The sequence below is a fragment of the Myotis lucifugus genome, unplaced genomic scaffold (genome assembly GCF_000147115.1).
Source record: "Myotis lucifugus unplaced genomic scaffold, Myoluc2.0 scaffold_7, whole genome shotgun sequence".
In the NCBI taxonomy this organism is placed as follows: Eukaryota; Metazoa; Chordata; class Mammalia; order Chiroptera; family Vespertilionidae; genus Myotis; species Myotis lucifugus.
The window spans coordinates 11,692,288-11,711,699 of NW_005871055.1; the positions used below are offsets into that span (position 1 = coordinate 11,692,288).

Genomic DNA, 19,412 nt, shown 5'->3' on the forward strand with positions numbered 1-19,412 from the left:
CCCCCCCCCCACACACACACACACACTCACCGGCTCCACCATTCTGCCACGGCCAATGCCCGCCATGTTCTGATGGTTAGCGCACGTCACAGCACGTCACAGCAATCGGTTGTTCAGTCGTTCTGCCATTTGATCTATTTGCATATTCGGGATATATATGTGTGTGTGTGTGTGTGTGTGTGTGTGTGTGTGTGTGTATGTAGTTTATTGCAGTTTGGTCCAAACAGGTGAAAGTTAAGATTTGTGGCGTAAAACAGGAAACAGATGGGGGCTAATTAAAGTTCTGTTGATGATAAAAGGATGACTGATCAAGGAGCAGGTGGTTTCCCAATTTAAACACAATTTGTACTATGTATGAGGACAGCCCTCTGCAAGTTTTTATACTTATCTCTCAAAGGTGAAGGAATGTGTTTTAGCAACAGTGTTGTGCTCTATTTTCATTCACCTTTTTGCCTTCAAGCAGTGTCTCTTCAGGGTTTATTCAAGATAAAGGGAGGGATCACAAAACCAGCTAAGATTTCCAGTGGTGCGCTATCTACTTTAGACACTTCTTATGCCCTGTAAAAGCCTAAATCTCTTTCTGCATTCTTTAAGAAATATTTGATTTTTTTTGGTAACTTTTCCATTTCTCCCACACTTCCTGATAGATTTAAAAATATTGGTGCCCAGGCCATAACCCAGGAAGGCCCATGTCTACCTGATTGAAGTGTTTTTGTATACATGTGGATAGGTGAGTGCTAAGAGGCTGGCTATGGAAAGGACCTGAAATGAATGTCTCTGAGCTTCTGGCTGAACAACTTGATTGTGCCCTGGATGACTTTCACCTTCAAATGACAGCATCTTTTGTTGCTACTGCTAATAATGGTTGTATAAACATTAAGACTAAGTGTCCTGAATGTGTTTTGCCTAAAGAACATACCAGCACTGGGTTCTTTAGGAATTTGTGTGGGAAGGTGACATGAGGTTTGCCTTGCCTGTAGTTAGAGGCAAGACATTTGCTTGACATTTTGTATAGTATAAGGGTTTTGTGTGATAATATCTTATTTTATCTTCATAAAAGCCCTTTGAAATGTCAACTATTACCCCATTTTGCAGATGAATCGATTAAAGCATGGGGCGGGTAAGTAACTCAGCCAATGTCACACATTTCCTAAGTGTTAGGACTGGGTTTGAATCCAGGTTTGTCTGAAAACAAGCCCATGTTCCTCAGCTGCTGTACTCCACTGTTTTGTGTAAAACTGTTTTAAAACTATCAGTATTTTGTTTTTTTGCTTCTTGATTAAGAAAAGTGCTATCATTTCCTGGAAAAACAAAAATCTTAGGATGTAGTTTTAACTTCATCTTATTTGATTATGCATATATTTGTACGTGTATATAATTATGTATGTATGTGTATCATATAGTACAGGTCCTGGCACTGTAGAAAATAAATTTTATTATTATTTTTAATAAATATATGAAAGAGGAACAAGTGTAGATTTTTTTGTTTGTTCCCCCAAAGGAAGTGACTTCATTCTGATTATAAAAGTTATATATGTTCTTTTTCTCAACAACTGCAAAAAAGACAACACTCAAAGATGAACTAGAAAGTGAAAATTCCCATTACATTCACCACTCAAAGACAACATTGTTATATTCGATAGGGTTGTCTTGTAAAAGAAAAAACTGACTATATAGACCACTTGTAGCTGGTCATAAAGGGCACGATTTATATTAGTTACAAATAGAGTACACTAGAGGTTTTAGGGACATCATAACTGACACTCATTGTCAGATGTTGTATAGAAACTTTCCAATCCTAGATGCTGGTTTTGCCCAATCTGGTTCTGAACTAGTTGTATTCTTTTTGCTAATGGGGAGAACCTACCTGTGTGTAGGTTCCTCATTCCCTAGGCTCTATTTCCTTGACCCTAGAACCTGTTCCCCTGCTTACATCATGGTTCTTACAGTGTGAGGAGTGGTGTCACAGCCAAAGCTAGAGTGTTTTCCTGACCTAGGAGAAGTCTCAGGACTCTAAGTCGTTCTTTTCATTCTGTGTCTTCTAAGCAAATCAACCTACAACACTCTTCTCCCATCTTCTCTTCCCATTCTCTACTTCTTGTACCTTGTTTGCCTTCCTCCCTCTCAAAAGCATTTAGGGAGTTGGCCATGGGGAATCCTTGTCATCATGTCATTGTCAGCAATTCAACAGGAGCTTTATGAGGTAGGAATTTTAATCAGGACACAGGAAAGGTCTCAACCAACAGGATCCACATTTAGGATCAGTTGTCAGTGTTGTTAGGTAAATATCCATGATCTGTAGTCTGAGTGACAGCTGCACTATTTGGCAAGGATGAACTTAAGAGATTTAGACCCAGAACAGCATGCTGCCACATCTCTGCTAGTGTTTGACAAGATACATTCCCTGAGTGAGGCCATCTGCATCAATACCCTTCTTCCCAACTTTTCTTTAATATTAAATATTCAACTTTGCTTGCATTTGTTGTTCTCAGTAGTTTGGCTGATGTTGGGGTGTGGGGAAGGGAGGTTGGTGGTAAAGGTACAATTGGCAGATTCAGAATTCATCCCACTCCTTCCTTTTAGCAGAGGCAGAATTTCTTTTTCTTTTATTTATCTTTATTGTTGAAAGTATTACATATGTCCCCCTCCCCCCCCCCAGTTGGCCCCTTCTGGCCCTCTCCTGTCCCTCACCCAGGCCTCCACTACTGTATTGTCTGTGTCCATTGGTTATGCATATAAATTCTCTGGTTAATGCCTTCTACCTGCCCCACCCCAGAATTTCTTAATAAAACCTTTTTATTTTGAAGTAAATTGTTCCAACCAGGCAGAAATGGTAGATTATATTTTGCATTTAAATCTCAAACCAAGAAAGCAAGTCCAACTTTTTAGAATTGAGATTGGACATTATACTTCATGATTTCTGTTTTTCTTTCTTTCCTTCTCCCTCTTTCACTCCTTTCCAAAGCATCTACATGCTTTCCTCCTTACCTAAGCTAAGCTGTTCCAGGAGTTGACTGTAGATCAAAAGTTCACATACAGCATTTTAAAACCCAGAAGATAGAAACTGAGTTAATGCAAATACTTTATTTGATTTCGTGTGCTTGGGTGGGAGAATAAAATTATCCCCATAGGAGAAAGTGCTATGAAATAGATGGGAACATTAATGACCTAAGATGTGATTTCTCTTAGCAAGTGTTCCTCAGTTGTCCTCCAGAATAGTGATCAAAGTATTAGACTTTGTGATTTATATTTTACAAAATGTTTAAACTACCTGCTATTCTTTATTTATTTTACTTGTGACTTTTAAAGTTGGTTGTAAGTTGCATAGCACTAACTTATTTTGTGACAGAAAGGAAAGAAGGTAGCCAGGGCATCTGGACTGTGGAAGAAGAAAGGTGGAAGAGTTGGGTTTATACCCACAATCATGTGTTTATTTATAATCAAATGCTGGTGGGAAAATCAACCATTAAAAATTAAGTTCCTAAGATTTAGACCTGTTTCTTTGTTTGTGTATATATTGCCTTTCATGATGGTGTGTGTGTGTGTGTGTGTGTGTGTGTGTGTGTGTGTGTGTGTTGTATGGTGGAGGGAGTGTTGTATGTGGAATTATGGGGGAGCCAAATGTCATCTTAGTTTATCCTCACAGCAATGAAGTCGACCCCATGGGTCAATCTTGGTCCAGGATCTCATAAACACCTACCACAGTACTGACTACTCGACTAACAAGTAATTTGTTGTAGCTTTATCCATGTTTCTGTCGAACAGTGCATGGCTACATTTGCAAGGCATTATTTCCTTTAATTTCCCTTTAGCTGTTTTTAAAAAACAACCTGAAAGATATTAATGGTTGAGCCTAGACAATGACCTCAAGAAACAAAAATAATCCTTTCAAGAAGTAAGAACTAAATTTTTTTGCCAAATGTTGTAAAGGATGGATAAAGTATGAAAAAAACACTAGACTGCACGAAGGGAGAGTTTTAAAATTTGTTTTAAAAACAAATGGTCACTGCTTCAGTGTACTGCCCTCCTAACTATGAAAAAAAATCACAGATTATGCCATGAGTTTCAAAACAACCAAGTAGTATTCAAATCATAAGACAAAAGCAAACAGCTGCTTTAATAGAAAACCTTAAACATTTCTCAAGGCTGCCCTAGCCACATCAAGGTCTCCACAAAAGCTGCAGGAGCATCCTGTTGAGGGGATGGAATTAAGGGCATCTTTCTGGGTTGGCAAGAACCAGACCAAAAGATAGCACCTCCCTCAGATACTTTTGCTTATCAACAAAAATGTATTTGCAAAATAATACAGACACCCCCACATTTAAATTTTTGAATAATCAAAAATATCTGCTTTCCAAGCAGAGCACAGACTCTCCTCTCCCATCATCTCATGGGAAGGCCCTTTCCTCTAGGTTCCAGGTTATAACTTGATTCTGATCTTTCAGTTGCTCTCCTGGGTGTGACATGCAGAATAAAATACATGCTCCAACCTTGCTTTTTCAAGTTCCCTCCTACCTTATTTCCCCCTCTTTCTATGTCTGAATTCAAATACAGTCACACTTACCTCTTCATTCTTCTCTAGACATGTCTTGTTAGTGCTTTTAAAACATTGTTTTCACAAATACTAAGAGCTAATCTTTAAAAAAAATTTTTTTTATTGATTTCGGAGAGGAAGGGAGAGGGAGAGAGAGATAGAAACATCAATGATGAGAGAGAATCGTTGATTGGCTGCCTCCTGCATGCCCCCCACTAGGGATCGAGCCTGCAACCCAGACATGTGCCCTTGACCGAATTCGAACCTGGGATCCTTCAGTCCGAAGGCTGACGCTTTATCCACTGAGCCAAACTGGCTAGGCCAATGGTTCTCAACCTTCCTAATGCCGCGACCCTTTAATACAGTTCCTCATGTTGTGGTGACCCCCAACCATAAAATTATTTTCGTTGCTACTTCATAACTGTAATTTTGCTACTGTTATGAATCGTAATGTAAATATCTGATATGCAGGATGTATTTTCATTGTTACAAATTGAACATAATTAAAGCATAGTGATTAATCACAAAAACAATATGTAATTATATATGTGTTTTCCGATGGTCTTAGGCGACCCCTTTGAAAGGGTCATTCGACCCCCAAAGGGGTCGCGACCCACAGGTTGAGAACCGCTGGGCTAGGCCCTAACAGCTCATCTTTATTGGGCACTCCACACACTGAGCATTTATTTAGTTCAGTGATTCAATAAGATAAATATTCTAAAATTGCATAGTACTCCAGCTTAATTTATAGCTACTTTGAGGACTAAAATGGTTATCCATTATATTCAATATATTGTCTTAATGAATTGTTTGAAGAAAATGTGTCATGGACTTTAAGAAAAAATGTTTAAAATATAAAACATCTTATTTTGGGGGGGTGGGTAGTATTGCCCTAGAGCAGTGGTTCTCAACCTTGGCTGCACATTCAAATACTTGGCTGCACATTTAATCTTCACAATGCTTTTAAAATCCTGAGGATTTTAAAAAAGATTCCCAGGTGATTCTAATGTGCAGCCAAGGTTGAGAACCACTGCCCTAGAGAATAATTTTTTCAAACTTTGTTCAGCCACTAACAGTTCTCCATTACAATCTTATATAGGTTTTCAGAATTCAACTAAATTTCCTTTCTTGGTAATAAAAAATAAAGACAGTAAATTAATATTAAACACTGCTCATAGTTGTTTATGTATCTTCAGTAATGGGGCTAACAACTTCTAGAAAACCTTGCTTTTTTTTGTTCCAGAATATCAGGAATTTCTAGAATTCTCTAATATACTTGAAATTGTTAGCATCTTTTACATTTTTAATATGCATGTGCAATTTTCAAACATACTCTCATTTAATCTTCACAATGCTTCTTTGGGTTATGGTGATAAGGCAGACATCATTTAACTTGCTCAGATTCGCAAATTGAATAAATGACCTAACTTGGACAGAATATAGGCCCTTGACTTTTGGGAAGACCCTTAATACTGAAGTATATTGACAGATGTATAATATTAAGAAATTGGAGAAAAGGCACCTGGGAATATACTAATGCACATATTGTGGTAAAAATTGTAGCTGTGGTTCAGCATATCCTCGAATGTAGTAGTTTGGAAGAGATACAAAACATTTGTGCTGCTTGCAAGAATCCAACCACAGTGGTTGCTGTTCACAGTTCCCCTTTGGAGTAAAGTCAGAGTGATAACACTGACAACAGTGAGCACGAAAGGAATTGAATGTGCACTGCCACTAACGACGGGCTTGAGTGAGAATGTCTAACTTTGTATTGGTTTGAATCCTAAGAGATGGTTTATTTAATAATTTATTCATCCTTCCTTTGCTAGTTTCCCTCTAAAAATTTAAGATAGAGCTAACTGTACAAATTTCTCTGTGTTTTTTTTAACCCAAAACAACAAATGTGTTTGTATGCAACCAATGCATTTATAATGATATTCATAACTATCAAAAGTAGCTGTGAAGTTATTGTCTTTGGGGATTTATAAACATAGTCTTGTACTTTTAATTCTTGGCTACACTATTGTTGATGTTTCCAAAGAAGGCATGAATTCAAACTACAGCATTAGAGTAAAAAGTTTAATACAAAGAAAATATTCCAGATGGTAAGATTTGCTAATCACTCAAGTGAGGATCCTTTTTATTCTGACTTTGTCTCTTCTCTCTGGAATATAGACTAGCCTAGCCCTGGGGCTGAGCTAAAAAATAATGGAACCCAAAGGATTCGTAGTGGAATATACCCAGGTCATCTAAATCTGGTTTCAGGGCCAATTCCTCCCAGCATCCTCTGAGCCCAGGAATGATCTTGGCATGAAGCACATTCTCCCAGGGTGGCTTAGGTCTTGACTAGAGACCTGACTTGGGCTGCAAGTCCTGGTGGGCAACACTAGCATAAATATGCTTCCTTCTGGTAGAGTGTCAGCGACAACAGAGGGGTGAGGGAGCACTTCTCAGGCTCCTTTCCTGTTCAGTTGATGCAGAGTTTTCAAACAGGTGAAAATGCTGCTCACAGTGTTTACATTGGGGAGGAAACTTGGAGTCTTAAAATAAGCATAGCACCATAGTGTTGTGAGAGCCTGTGGACAAATGGTGCTTGTGAAATTAAGTGTAGGCCTCAGATACAGACGGTCTTTGATAGTAGGGAGGTGTAGTTTTAGGGTGGACACATATGGAAGACCTAATGCTATTTCACACTTAATAGTATAGTGTAAATGTAATTTTTAACTTTTATATGCACTGGGAAGCAAAAAGTTGTTGTGATTCACTTTATTGCGATATTTGCTTTATTATGGTGGTTTGGGTTGGCAAGTGAATTTTTCTAGCTATTTGACATGGGGACCAGCTCTTAAGAATTTTTGGGAGGTTGCCCCAAAACAATGTATACTAACTAATCACAAATCATTGTTTCATTAGGCTTCTTAGCCAGAAGTACAAACCAGGATAAACTGGTTTCAAGATTCTGTACAACTAAGAAAACTACATTGCAAATAATATGTAATTTAGAGTGTTGTATTTTCATTGCAATTTGTTGTTCTTTTTGTAATCTGGATTTATTGTATCTGAGTCCCAAAACAGAAAAACACACACATAAACCTAGAATTTGTACTTTTAAATTCTATTTACTAAGAGTAACAGTTCTTGGTAAATAGATTATGAGTTTGGTAGATTCATTTTCCCCAGGTTTTCCAGACAGCGAACATATTTAGGATAAAAAACAATTCTAGCCCTAACCGGTTTGGCTCAATGGATAGAGCGTCGGCCTGCAGACTCAAGGGTCCCAGGTTCGATTTTGGTCAAGGGCATGTACCTTGGTTGCAGGCACATACCCAGTAGGGAGTGTGCAGGAGGCAGCTGATCGATGTTTCTCTCTCATCGATGTTTCTAACTCTATCCCTCTCCCTTCCTCTCTGTAAGAAATCAATAAAATATATTTTTAAAAAGAAAACAATTCTAGATAGTACATCCTCCAGGTAGGATATTATTCTAAAAATTTTAATCTAAGTTTCCGTATTCTTGCCTTTGAATTTATATTCATGAGAGCTTTTCGTTGACTCATACAATATATATTATTGATTTCAGAGAGGAAGGGAGAGGGAGAGAGATAGAAACATCAATGATGAGAGATAATCATTGATTGGCTGCCTCCTGCACACGCCCCCTACTGGGGATTGAGCTCACAACCCAGGCATGTGCCCTGACTGGGAATCAAACTATAACCTTCTGGTTTATAGGTCGATGTTCAAACACTGAGCCACGCAGGCTAGGTGACATTAGCAACTTCTATGGAGGTTGTAGAAGGAAAGTGATTAAGATAAGTGACTCATGACCTGGAAGAAGGAAAGATGCTTATATCTATAAGGTTTCAACCTCACCTGGTTTGTTTCTGGGTTTTGTCTTTTAGGGTTCCTGATTTCTGATAGTGTAAAAAGCACATGGCAATAAATGTTATAGGAAAGACTTCCAGTTTCACATTCTGAAAATTAAAGGATTTGCCCTTCCTTTCATGAAATGGTACCTTTCTTTGAAATGGGATTTTCCTATGGAACACAGCAAGGGAAGTCACTGTTATTTTTAATTATGACCTTCTGAGAAGCAAAAGCTTGAGATTTAATATCATGAAGATAATTTTTGGTTCTATACTTTAGGATTTTTTCTTAAATTCTATATATATGAGGTTACTGGCTAATTTGTGACTCTGAAATATTTAGGCTTTTGACTAAGCTGAGAGCTTATTAAAGATCAAACTGTGGAGCATTGTCTGTTTTCTCTCTGGCAGGACTGTAGTTTTCTCTCTGCCCCTCCTGTGCTATGTGTTTGTTTTCTAATACTACAGTCATTCACTTGTAACTCATCTCTTTACCAATATGTTCTTGAAATCCCCTACCTCTTGGGGATTGTTCTTTGTGAAGTAAAGGGTGGTGGGTAACTAGTGTGTGAGAAGAAATGAGAAAGTATCAAAAGTATCATCTATAACAGTGATGGCGAACCTTTTGAGCTCAGCGTGTCAGCATTTTGAAAAACTCTAACTTAACTCTGGTGCCATGTCACATATAGAAATTTTTTGATATTTGCAACCATAGTAAAACAAAGATTTATATTTTTGATATTTATTTTATATATTTAAATGCCATTTAACAAAGAAAAATCAACCAAAAAAATGAGCTCGCATGTCAGAGGTGTCATAGGTTCGCCATCACTGATCTATAATAATAAAAGCCTAATATGCTAATTAGACTGGAAGTACTTCCAGACGAAGCTGGGGTTGCGAGGGCCAAGCCCCTTGCACGAATTTCGTGCATTGGGCCTCTAGTTCTAATAATAATTGCCATTTTGAATATAATCTGTCATCAGTCAGTTGGTGTATCTCCTTTTTGGACATACATATATTCTTGCATAGGTCACCCAAAAAGTTAATAGAACACACTAGTTAAATGATCAAATTTTTAAATTTAATATCTTCTTAAGAGGAGAAAACAATTTTTGTGTAAAAGAAGGATTTCAGCTCAGTTAGGAGGACATAAAACAAGCCTGAGGAGGCTAGCTGCCTGTTAAGCAGGAAGCTTGTGAGGAATGATGTTTATTCAAGTTGTAACCATTCATGGTTGCTTAAAAATTCCTGTTTATATACCCCTTAACTGTCTATCAGTAAATAACCAACCTTTATTTCCTCAGCTTTGTTCCAGGTGATGGGCACTTTCCATGTATATTATGCCTATCAGTCCCTAGCAATCCCTTGTAACACTCATTTCTGGTTTACAGATGTCAAGATTCAGGCTGAGTGAGAACAGGTGATTTACTCAGAGTGACTCTGAAATCAGTCTGACCTTGGCTTCCACCTTTCTATGTCCCTCCCCCAGACAAAAAGTTTCATGGCACTTAAGAGTGTTTACATTTGTCTTCTTGGTATTTACGTAGTGCATAATCTCCCACATGGTTGGTTGTTTTTATTTTAAGTAGAAGCTACTTTAATGTAGTCGTATTTTCCTTCCGTTTGGAATGATCTGAGTCAGAGAGAAAGCTTTTTAGGGTAAGTGTGTATCTTTACCTGTTTGAGAATCTATAGCTAAGAATTGGTTTGGTAAGGGGAGAGACATTGCATGTTCTTTTTTTAAAAATATATATTTTATTGATTTTTTTACAGAAAGGAAGGGAGGGGGGTAGAGAGTTAGAAACATCGATGAGAGAGAAACATCAATCAGCTGCCTCTTGCACACCTCCTACTGGGTACATGCCCTTGCCCGGAATTGAACCTGGGACCTTTCAGTCCTCAGGCTGACGCTCTATCCACTGAGCCAAACCGGTTAGGGTGACATTGCATGTTCTTAATTCTTGTTTTATATTCTTCTAGGAAGAAAGCCCCATTCGGTTCTGCTTTTTTTGTAAATGAGCACACATAAGCTTTTCATCTGCATTTTCATCTTCCTGAATTCTGTCTTTCCTAATATAAAATGAGGGTGTTAGGCCAGATGACCTCCAGCTCAAAAGTGTTATGAGGCTGCAAGACCTCTGTCTACAGCCCTGGGATTACTGGAGGAGCCTGAATCCTCAGTATTAGTAGGGTGTGTGACCGGCCTTTGGGATCATTAATGTTTAGGCAAGAAGGACAGGTTTCTGGGAAATGAAATCAACCTTAAGAAAGGAAAGCTGAATGTCGGGCCTAATGTGTAAGCTTGTAGGTTAGCTATTTACAGCAGATCTTACAACACTTTTTAAAGTTGAATTTATATGTTGTCTATTGATAATGTACGTCCATTGACATCACTTGTAAAAACTATGGGCAAAATGTGACCTTTTCTTTGTTTGCAAGCAAAATGGATTATTTTGCAAAGTTGTTTTATTAGCAACTCTAATGGGAACTGTTGAGTAGAGATTATTCCTACTTTCTCCTTAGTTTGTTTTCACTTGTAGAAGTTCAGGAAGAGATGGTGTGAAAGAGAGGAAGCAGGAGGAGGGAGTAAAGTTCATACCAGGAGTACACAAAACAATCACACACACTGACAAAGTTCACAGAAATTAGATAAAATGTTTATGGAAAAATCTAGTTTAGCTAGCATTTTGAAAGAATTTCTAGAACTTCAAATTCATTTAGTATGTATCCCAGTGTCTTGGAAATTCTTTTGTTTGGCTTGATGAGTGTTGCTCATACCTACCCCCTCTCAGGGTCATGGGCAGCTCTAGGCTGTGGTGGACTCTGAGGACCTTTCCATTTTCTTTGTGGGTTCCCACAACCTCTTTATACAAACTTTCCCCAGGGCTATGTGCATATCTGAAATTCACACTTCAGCGCTGCCCACAAAGAGTAACCACTAGAATTAAAAGCAAGTTATGTTTTTAAAATTTATTACCCATAGAGGCAGAAAACAAGTTTTGTAAACTAGTATTTGTAAACAGAATTATTTCCCCTCCCATAAGATGCATACATGTAACCTCAGTCTTCTTAACCAAAGTCTTAAAACCTTCGTCTGAGTTCTAGCTGGGCAGTTCATTTTTTGACCCTCAGTTTTCCCTTTCCTGAAACTGGGGCAGTAATACCTGCTTTATATGGTACCCCTCAAAGATGGAAAGAGATGGTGTGTTGAAAGCAGTTTGTAAACTCTATAAGGTAATATAGATATAAAGTATGAAGACCCGGGTTTCATGACCAGGATGTGTTTAGGGTCAGTGCTGGTATTGTTTTAGTTTGGTTAAACACAGAAATCAGAGAAGTCTTAGTACTGCTAAGCAGAAAGAAAAGTGGAGCACAGCAGTGATGGGAAGACCCATGGCTGAGAGGTGGTGGTCTCCACATACAGCGATGGGCAGGCTAGATGGATCCCTAGCTGCAGCTCAGGTCAAAAGATACGATTCAGCCCACCGGTTTGGCTCAGTGAATAGAGCGTCGGCCTGCACACTCAAGGGTCCCAGGTTTGATTCCGGTCAAGGGCATGTACCTTGGTTGCGGGCACATCCCCAGTAGGGAGTGTGCAGGAGGCAGCTGACCGATGTTTCTCTCTCATCAGTGTTTCTAACTCTCTATCCCGCTCCCCTCCTCTCTGTAAAAAATCAATAAAATATATTAAAAAAAAAAAGATATGATTCAGGAGGGTCAGCATCCAGGGAAGCCCTGGGTAATAAGTGTCAGGGCAGGGGAGGAGAGGAGAGGTGCAAACCCAGGGCCGGACCAGAACATTTCTACAACCCAGGACTGGGGCGCCAAAGAGTTTGCTAGACTTGACTCTAGGACTAGTTCTGTCCCCTTGGTTTTCTTTGTTGGAGTGTCTAGTCTACTGGAAGTCTCTTCTAATAAGCCTAGTGGTCTTAAATGTGTTTGTAAAAATTGTATATCCTTTTGATACTACATTTATTCATTTATACTATAGCAGTATATCGTGTATATTATATAACACATTTGCAAATATAAATTTTTTAAAATGAGATAAAAAACAAGTAAATGAAAGGTATAAAGATTTCTGCTTAACACCTTAATGGCTGGCTGATTATTGCTTTAGATAGTGGTGGTGCTAAGAGGATGGGGTGGGGGAAGGGGCAGTTCCTATCCTGTTTCCTCGGGGTCTCTAGGGGCCATATTCTTTAGCCAGGCAGGTGGTGAACCAGCAGAGCTCAGTTGTAACCATTCTCCACAGAGATGCCAGATGTTCAAGTAGCCCTGCTCTGATACCAGCCACTTCCTTGTCACACACTGGCTGCATTCAGAGAGCCCACAGCTGTATGTGATGCTCACACACAAGACTAGGCAGCAGTACTTTAAAAAGAATTCTGATGACCTGACCAGCAAGTGTGTTTACAGATGAGCTTTAGTATCTGAAGTACTACATTAACATCCGAGACACTATCTAGTGAATATCTTAACTCTTAGCTGCAAACTGGTCTATTTTTCTAGTAACTAACATGTAAAAGCCTCATGTTAGTAGAAACAGTGCAAGATATGATTAAAGAAATGAGACTGATGTTTATAATCTAGATAAGTCTCTAAAATGTAGGCATGTTATTTTATAGATGCCATCAGCTAATTTTGATTGAGGTAAGCACTTAACATGTGTTATCTCATTTAATCTTCACAATAGCCCTGTAAATGTAGGAACTGTTAATCCATTCAACAGATACTTGAGTGCCTTCTTGGTGATGGAGCTGTGAGGATACAGTGTAACATGAAGACAGACCCTGAGCTCATGCAGCTTACAGTATAGTGGGGAGCCAGACATGCCCCCAAGGGACCAGGCATAGCAGAATCATGATTATGGTGAGTAAACAAGGTCCTGTGTTAGAGAGCTGCATGATGGGTGGGGTTATCAGGAAATGCTTCTGGAAAGAAGGGATGCTTGGGCTGAGACCTAAGTTGGTAGGGGTGGGCATAGGTGGGGGGTGACCTCTGATGGGAAAAAGTCGATGCTCCTGAACAGTCCTTTTTGTGCATCGATTTCTGTCCTTAGTGTGCATTTAGGTGGACTTCTTCTTTCGCTAGGTAGATCATAAAACCTAGAGGGCAGAATCTGTGTCTAATTCTTTCTTTTGTCCTTTGCTGCACGCAGCAGAAAATAGGTCCCAGTACATGTTAACTGGTATGAATTGGTACATGGATGGATGGATAAAAGGTTTGTTAGACTACACTTCCTTGTAATGTTTTGGGGGTGTAAATAAACAATAACTATTGACTGTATCTTGTGTGTAGGGCATATTAGGGGATTTGAGATTAGGAAATAAAAATAAACTTTAGCCCTGTGCCCTTTAAGGAGCTTGGAATCCAGTCTGTAGAGCACATAAAACCAAACACCTGAGACTTAGAAATAGCCAGCAGAGCAGGTTGAACAAGCAAGTGCGTATCTTGTCCACGATACCCCTTCACCACGTGATCCATTGAGTTTATTGGGTCAGGCTTCCCAAGAAGAATGTAGTGCACTGCTTGGAGGGCCAGGTATGCAGATGGCAGGGTAGAGTCAGGGAGCAGTTTGCAGAGGGAGATATGTTCAGAGAAAAGAAAGCTCTGCATTATCAGAAACCTGTGGCGGCAGAGAAATACAGCTAGTGGAGAGGAAATAGGCTGACTTGCCTTTTTCTTCAATGGTTTTATGCAGAAACTCAGGATTTGGGTAAGTGGTTTGCAGTGCATGAGTTTTTTGTCCTCACACCCTGCCTTTTTCCTTACAAAATAGTTGTCATAGTTTAAGAATTGACTATCTCAGAGCACTGACAGTGCATGTGGTTCTGCTTCATGGCTCCATGGATGAACTACACTTTCCTCTGGCCTTGGCCATGTCCGGCAGAGACTTGCAGACATAACATCATTAAATAGCAACACAGTTTTTACAAGATTTACCTATTCAACACCCCCAACCTTATCCCCCTGGAAATCATAGCTTCTTTAATGTCCTGCTGGCTATGTGAAAAACAGGAATTTATGTAACAAGCCCTGCACAGAAAACCTTTTCCTGTTCGGAAAAATTTTTTTTAATTGTTGGCAAAGTTAGGAGACAGCTCTGTTACTCAAAGAGCGACCTCAAATGTCCTCTTAGAAAAATATGTAGCATAATGTTTTGATAAGTAAGGGATTGCTGTGGGACCTTTTTTTGTAAGTCTAATTAGTGAGTTAATGTATGTCCCATCTGAATTAGTGAATGCTTCCTGAAAATTTTTTTAAGATTTCATCATCATGTATTCTGCAGTCCTCTTAAAAAAAAAAGGCCCCCCCAATTGCAGTTGCAAATGATCTGATCTAATTATAAATGTTGTGGAGCTGCAGGGCTGTCCCCCTCCCCACTTCCTCACTCTCCTTGCCAGTCAGCGAAGACAGCCAGGAAGTTACTATTTAGGAAGATCTTCCCCCTTTATCATTAACTAAATGTGACAAGCTTCCTTTTCTCTAGAGATTTCTTCATTGTAGCTTATGTATGTGACTGTTGTGTAGAACAAGATAGCCATGATGGAATATTATGCAAATGTCCAGACTTTGACAATATAGAACATGTCACAGGGTCAGAGTACTTGATTCCATTCTGGTCTACCCCAGGGACAGGCTTGCTTCTTTAAGGAGGAATTTGGAACTTGGTTTGCTGGTGTTGGTTGGCCCAGCAGATGAGGCTGTGGCTGTGGGAGCATGTGTGTATGTGTAATACCTTCCCATAAGGAGTGTCATGGGAGTGAAATAGGAAACATAGTTCTTGGGAAACATAGTACTTGGCCTCTTTTAGAAAGTATTGAGTTTGGGGACGGATCCATAGTTGGAAAGGAAGAGGAAAGTCTTGGGAACAAAGAATGCTCCTTGTCATTCACTTGACACACCTGCCCACCATCCAGGCTGAAGACCCTGTTCAGGGCCATTTCTGACCCACACTCTCTGTGTGCCCTGGCAGAAGGGCTTGTCACATAGCTTCTGTGTTGCAGCCCTTGGGTGGAATGTAGTACAGAGGGTCAGAGGGCATTCTGAAATGTGGATTGCTTAGCCCCGACTGTTGGGCCTCACTCTGACTTTTTTTTTTTTAATATATTTTTATTGATTTCATAGATGAAGGAAGAGGGAGAGAGAGGTAGAAATATCAATGATGAGGGAGAATCATTGATTGGCTGCCTCCTGCACACCCCCTACTGGGAATCGAGCCCACAACCTGGGCATATGCCCTTGACTGGAATCAAACCTGGGACCTTTCAGTCCACAGGCCAACGCTCTATCCATTGAGCCAAACCTGCTAAGGCCTCACTCAGACTTTTAAATCTCCTTTAAGAAAGTGAAAAAAATTTTCCTTATTTTGTTTTCTACCTTCTTTCAATGAGAAAAAAAGTTGAGCTATGGTTTGTGTTGGAGCTCCAGCCTTGTCCTGCCTTCGTTCTGGCGCAATGATTGGCATGTTAATGGCATGAGGATGTGGGCATTGTGGCTGCATCCTGGGGTGACCACAAATCCAGCCAGGGTCTTTTCATGATCAAGGAAAGGGATGATGGGTCCAGGGAGCTCAGTCAGCTGGGCCATGTGCTCAGCCCTGCTCCCAAAGTTCTAGGATACTTGGGAGAATCTTGTTCCTGGACTTGGGATTGGAGTCTTGATGACAGACACTGCTCAGTGAGAGTTTACTTTGTGCCCTGTCCTGTGCTGGGAACAAAAAGATTTAAGTCTAAGTCCTCTGGTTTAGGAGCCCACTTTTCCTTTTCCATATGTCCCAGGAGCTCTCTGGGTGCTGGCACATATGGAAAAGGAAAAGTGGGCCCAGTAGGGGAGTCAAATTGGAGCTTCCTTGTTTGCAGCCCGGCTTTGCTTCTTTTACTGTAACTTAAGACTGTCTCCAGCTCCCTTCACTGTGTGTTTGAAGTTGTGGATTTGTGTTTGTAATACCTCCTACTCACACCCTAGTGAATAAGAGGAAGGAAATAGAGCTTAGCCTGGTGAAAACTTGTGTCCTCAAAGATGGGATCTAATACATTCTTCTTGGTGACTATTACTGTATACCAGACACCCCTGAGCATTTTATATACCACTAGGGGCCCAGTGCATGAATTTGTGCACCTTGAAAGGAACAGTGGGTTTTGAGGCTGCGGTGGGCACAGGGGCAGGTCTCAGCCCATCCTCCATGCTCCCGCCTGGCCCCTCCCACCGTGTCCCCGGTCCCCTGTCTGCCCGCAGCTCCAGAGCCGGCTGCAGGTGCGAGCAGCCACTGCTCATACTCGCAGTTGCTGATGGTGTCGAGTGATTGGGACCGGCAGCAGGTGCGAGTGGGGCCAGCGCCGGCAGCAGGTGCGAGCGCCTGGCGGGACCACTGTGCACAGGAGCAAAGAATTTTCAGTAATCACCAGAGGCTCGCCCCAGTGACAGCGACCCCCAATGACAGCGACGTCGCCCGGCCTTGGTCTGGTGCCCCCGCTCACCTGCTCCACCATCCTGCTGCAGCCGATGCCCGCCATGTTCTGTGCACACCCCCCTGGTGGTCAGCACACGTCATAGTGATGGGTTGTTCAGTTGCTCCACCATTCGATCTATTTGCATATTAGGGTTTTATAGTGAGAGAGAAGGGCCAAGGGATTTCATGCAGTTATGTAGCCAGTAAGTAGCAGAGCCACCTAAATGTTCAAAAAAGGTTGATTTCTCTCTACAAATTGTCCTAGGGGTTCAGGTGGCACAGTTCAGTCATGGAGCTGTACCTAGCAGGTTGAAATCTTAAGCTATTTGTACTCTCCATGCCTTCCTCCTTTCCCAGGTTGTCTTTTTGGATAGAGCATAACTTCTGATGCAGTGTCCTTGGATTAGTTGATGCATACTACTGGTTATTTTGGGGAGAAGGGGGTGGCAAATAACACTTGAATTTAAATTTTTCTTCGGGGGATGGAGGGCAGCTCAGCTTTCTAAAATTTAAAAAAAAAGTGACCATTTTTTTTCTTATATTCACCTGTATTTGCCTAATGGATATTTCTGGCTTAAATGAATCTAAGTCTTAGAGTTTTCAGGGTTTTAATTCTTGACTAAGAATATATGCTGCTTCATTTATTTCTTTTCCATAATCATGTAGGCTCAGTAATGCAAAACTTCTCACTTTAAGTAAATGACATATGTGCAACCTTATGGAATTGGCAGTAGTTTTAGGGATAATAGAGTGGAAAGAATTTTTATAGCACTTTGTTAGGAAGTACTATTTGCATACCACTGATTATAAACAAAATGTAAGTGGTTTTAAAACCAGTTTCGGTAATTCCCCTATAAAATATACTTATATAAAAGAAGGTATTTATAAAAATGAGTATTTAATTTTGTTCCCTCATTAAGATACAGATTTTATTTTTAAGATAAGATAATGTTTTTCTCCTACAGTTTGAGCTCTTTTATAGTGGGGTTCAGAACCACTCTGACCGTATGGGTTGAAATCTGTATTTCCATGTGGTTGGAGAAGTACTGTATTTCTAACATGATGTTTTTGCTTTACAGAATTCAATTCGTCATAATCTGTCCCTGCACAGCAAGTTCATCCGTGTGCAAAATGAAGGAACTGGAAAAAGCTCTTGGTGGATGCTCAACCCAGAAGGAGGCAAGAGTGGAAAATCCCCCAGGAGAAGAGCTGCATCCATGGACAACAACAGTAAATTTTCCAAGAGCCGAGGCCGAGCCGCCAAGAAAAAAGCATCCCTCCAGTCTGGTCCAGAGGGTGCCGGGGACAGCCCAGGGTCTCAATTCTCCAAGTGGCCTGCCAGCCCTGGCTCTCACAGCAATGACGACTTTGATAACTGGAACACATTTCGCCCTCGAACTAGCTCAAATGCTAGTACTATTAGTGGGAGACTTTCTCCCATTATGACCGAACAGGATGATCTTGGAGATGGCGATGTGCATTCAATGGTGTACCCACCCTCCGCTGCAAAGATGGCTTCTACTCTGCCCAGTCTGTCAGAGATAAGCAATCCCGAAAACATGGAAAACCTTTTGGATAATCTCAACCTCCTGTCATCACCGCCGTCATTAACTGTTTCAACCCAATCTTCACCTGGTGCCATGATGCAACAGACACCATGCTACTCGTTTGCACCGCCAAACACCAGCTTGAATTCACCCAGTCCAAACTACCAAAAATATACCTATGGCCAATCCAGCATGAGCCCTTTGCCCCAGATGTCAATGCAAACACTTCAGGACAATAAATCGAGCTATGGAGGTATGAATCAGTATAATTGTGCACCAGGACTCTTGAAGGAGTTACTTACTTCTGACTCTCCTCCCCATAATGACATTATGGCACCAGTTGATCCTGGGGTGGCTCAACCTAACAGTAGGGTCCTGGGCCAGAATGTGTTGATGGGCCCTAATCCGGTCATGCCAAGCTATGGCAGCCAGGCATCTCATAACAAAATGATGAATCCCAGCTCCCATTCCCACCCTGGACATGCTCAACCAACATCTGTAGTTAATGGGCGTGCCTTGCCCCATGCAGTAAACACCATGCCCCACACCTCGGGCATGAACCGCCTGGCCCCAGTGAAGACAGCTTTACAAGTGCCTCTGCCTCACCCCATGCAGATGAACGCCCTTGGAGGCTACTCTTCCATGAGCAGCTGCAACGGCTATGGCAGGATGGGCATTCTCCACCAGGAGAAGCTCCCGAGTGACTTGGATGGCATGTTTATTGAGCGCTTGGACTGTGACATGGAATCCATCATTCGGAACGACCTCATGGATGGAGATACTTTGGATTTTAATTTTGACAATGTGTTGCCCAACCAAAGCTTCCCACATAGTGTCAAGACGACAACACATAGCTGGGTGTCAGGCTAAGAGTGAGTTATTGAGCAGGTAAGATTACCCCACTATCAAAAGACCTGCAAACAGAACTTAAAAGAGAGGAATACTATAACTTGCCATCTATCTTCCATGGTTAAGACTTTCTAAAGGTCAACTAGCTACCTCTTGCAG

General features: G+C 40.8%; 1 protein-coding gene across 1 annotated transcript in view; it reads left to right on the forward strand.

Annotated features, from left to right (window-relative positions):
- Positions 1 to 19,412, forward strand: part of FOXO1 (forkhead box O1) — a 115,067-nt gene that overhangs the window by 92,007 nt on the left and 3,648 nt on the right. Inside the window, 1 exon segment of the mRNA XM_014450156.1 lies at positions 17,937 to 19,292. Within this exon segment, the coding sequence (XP_014305642.1) occupies positions 17,937 to 19,274 (1,338 nt within the window). The 3' untranslated portion in view covers positions 19,275 to 19,292.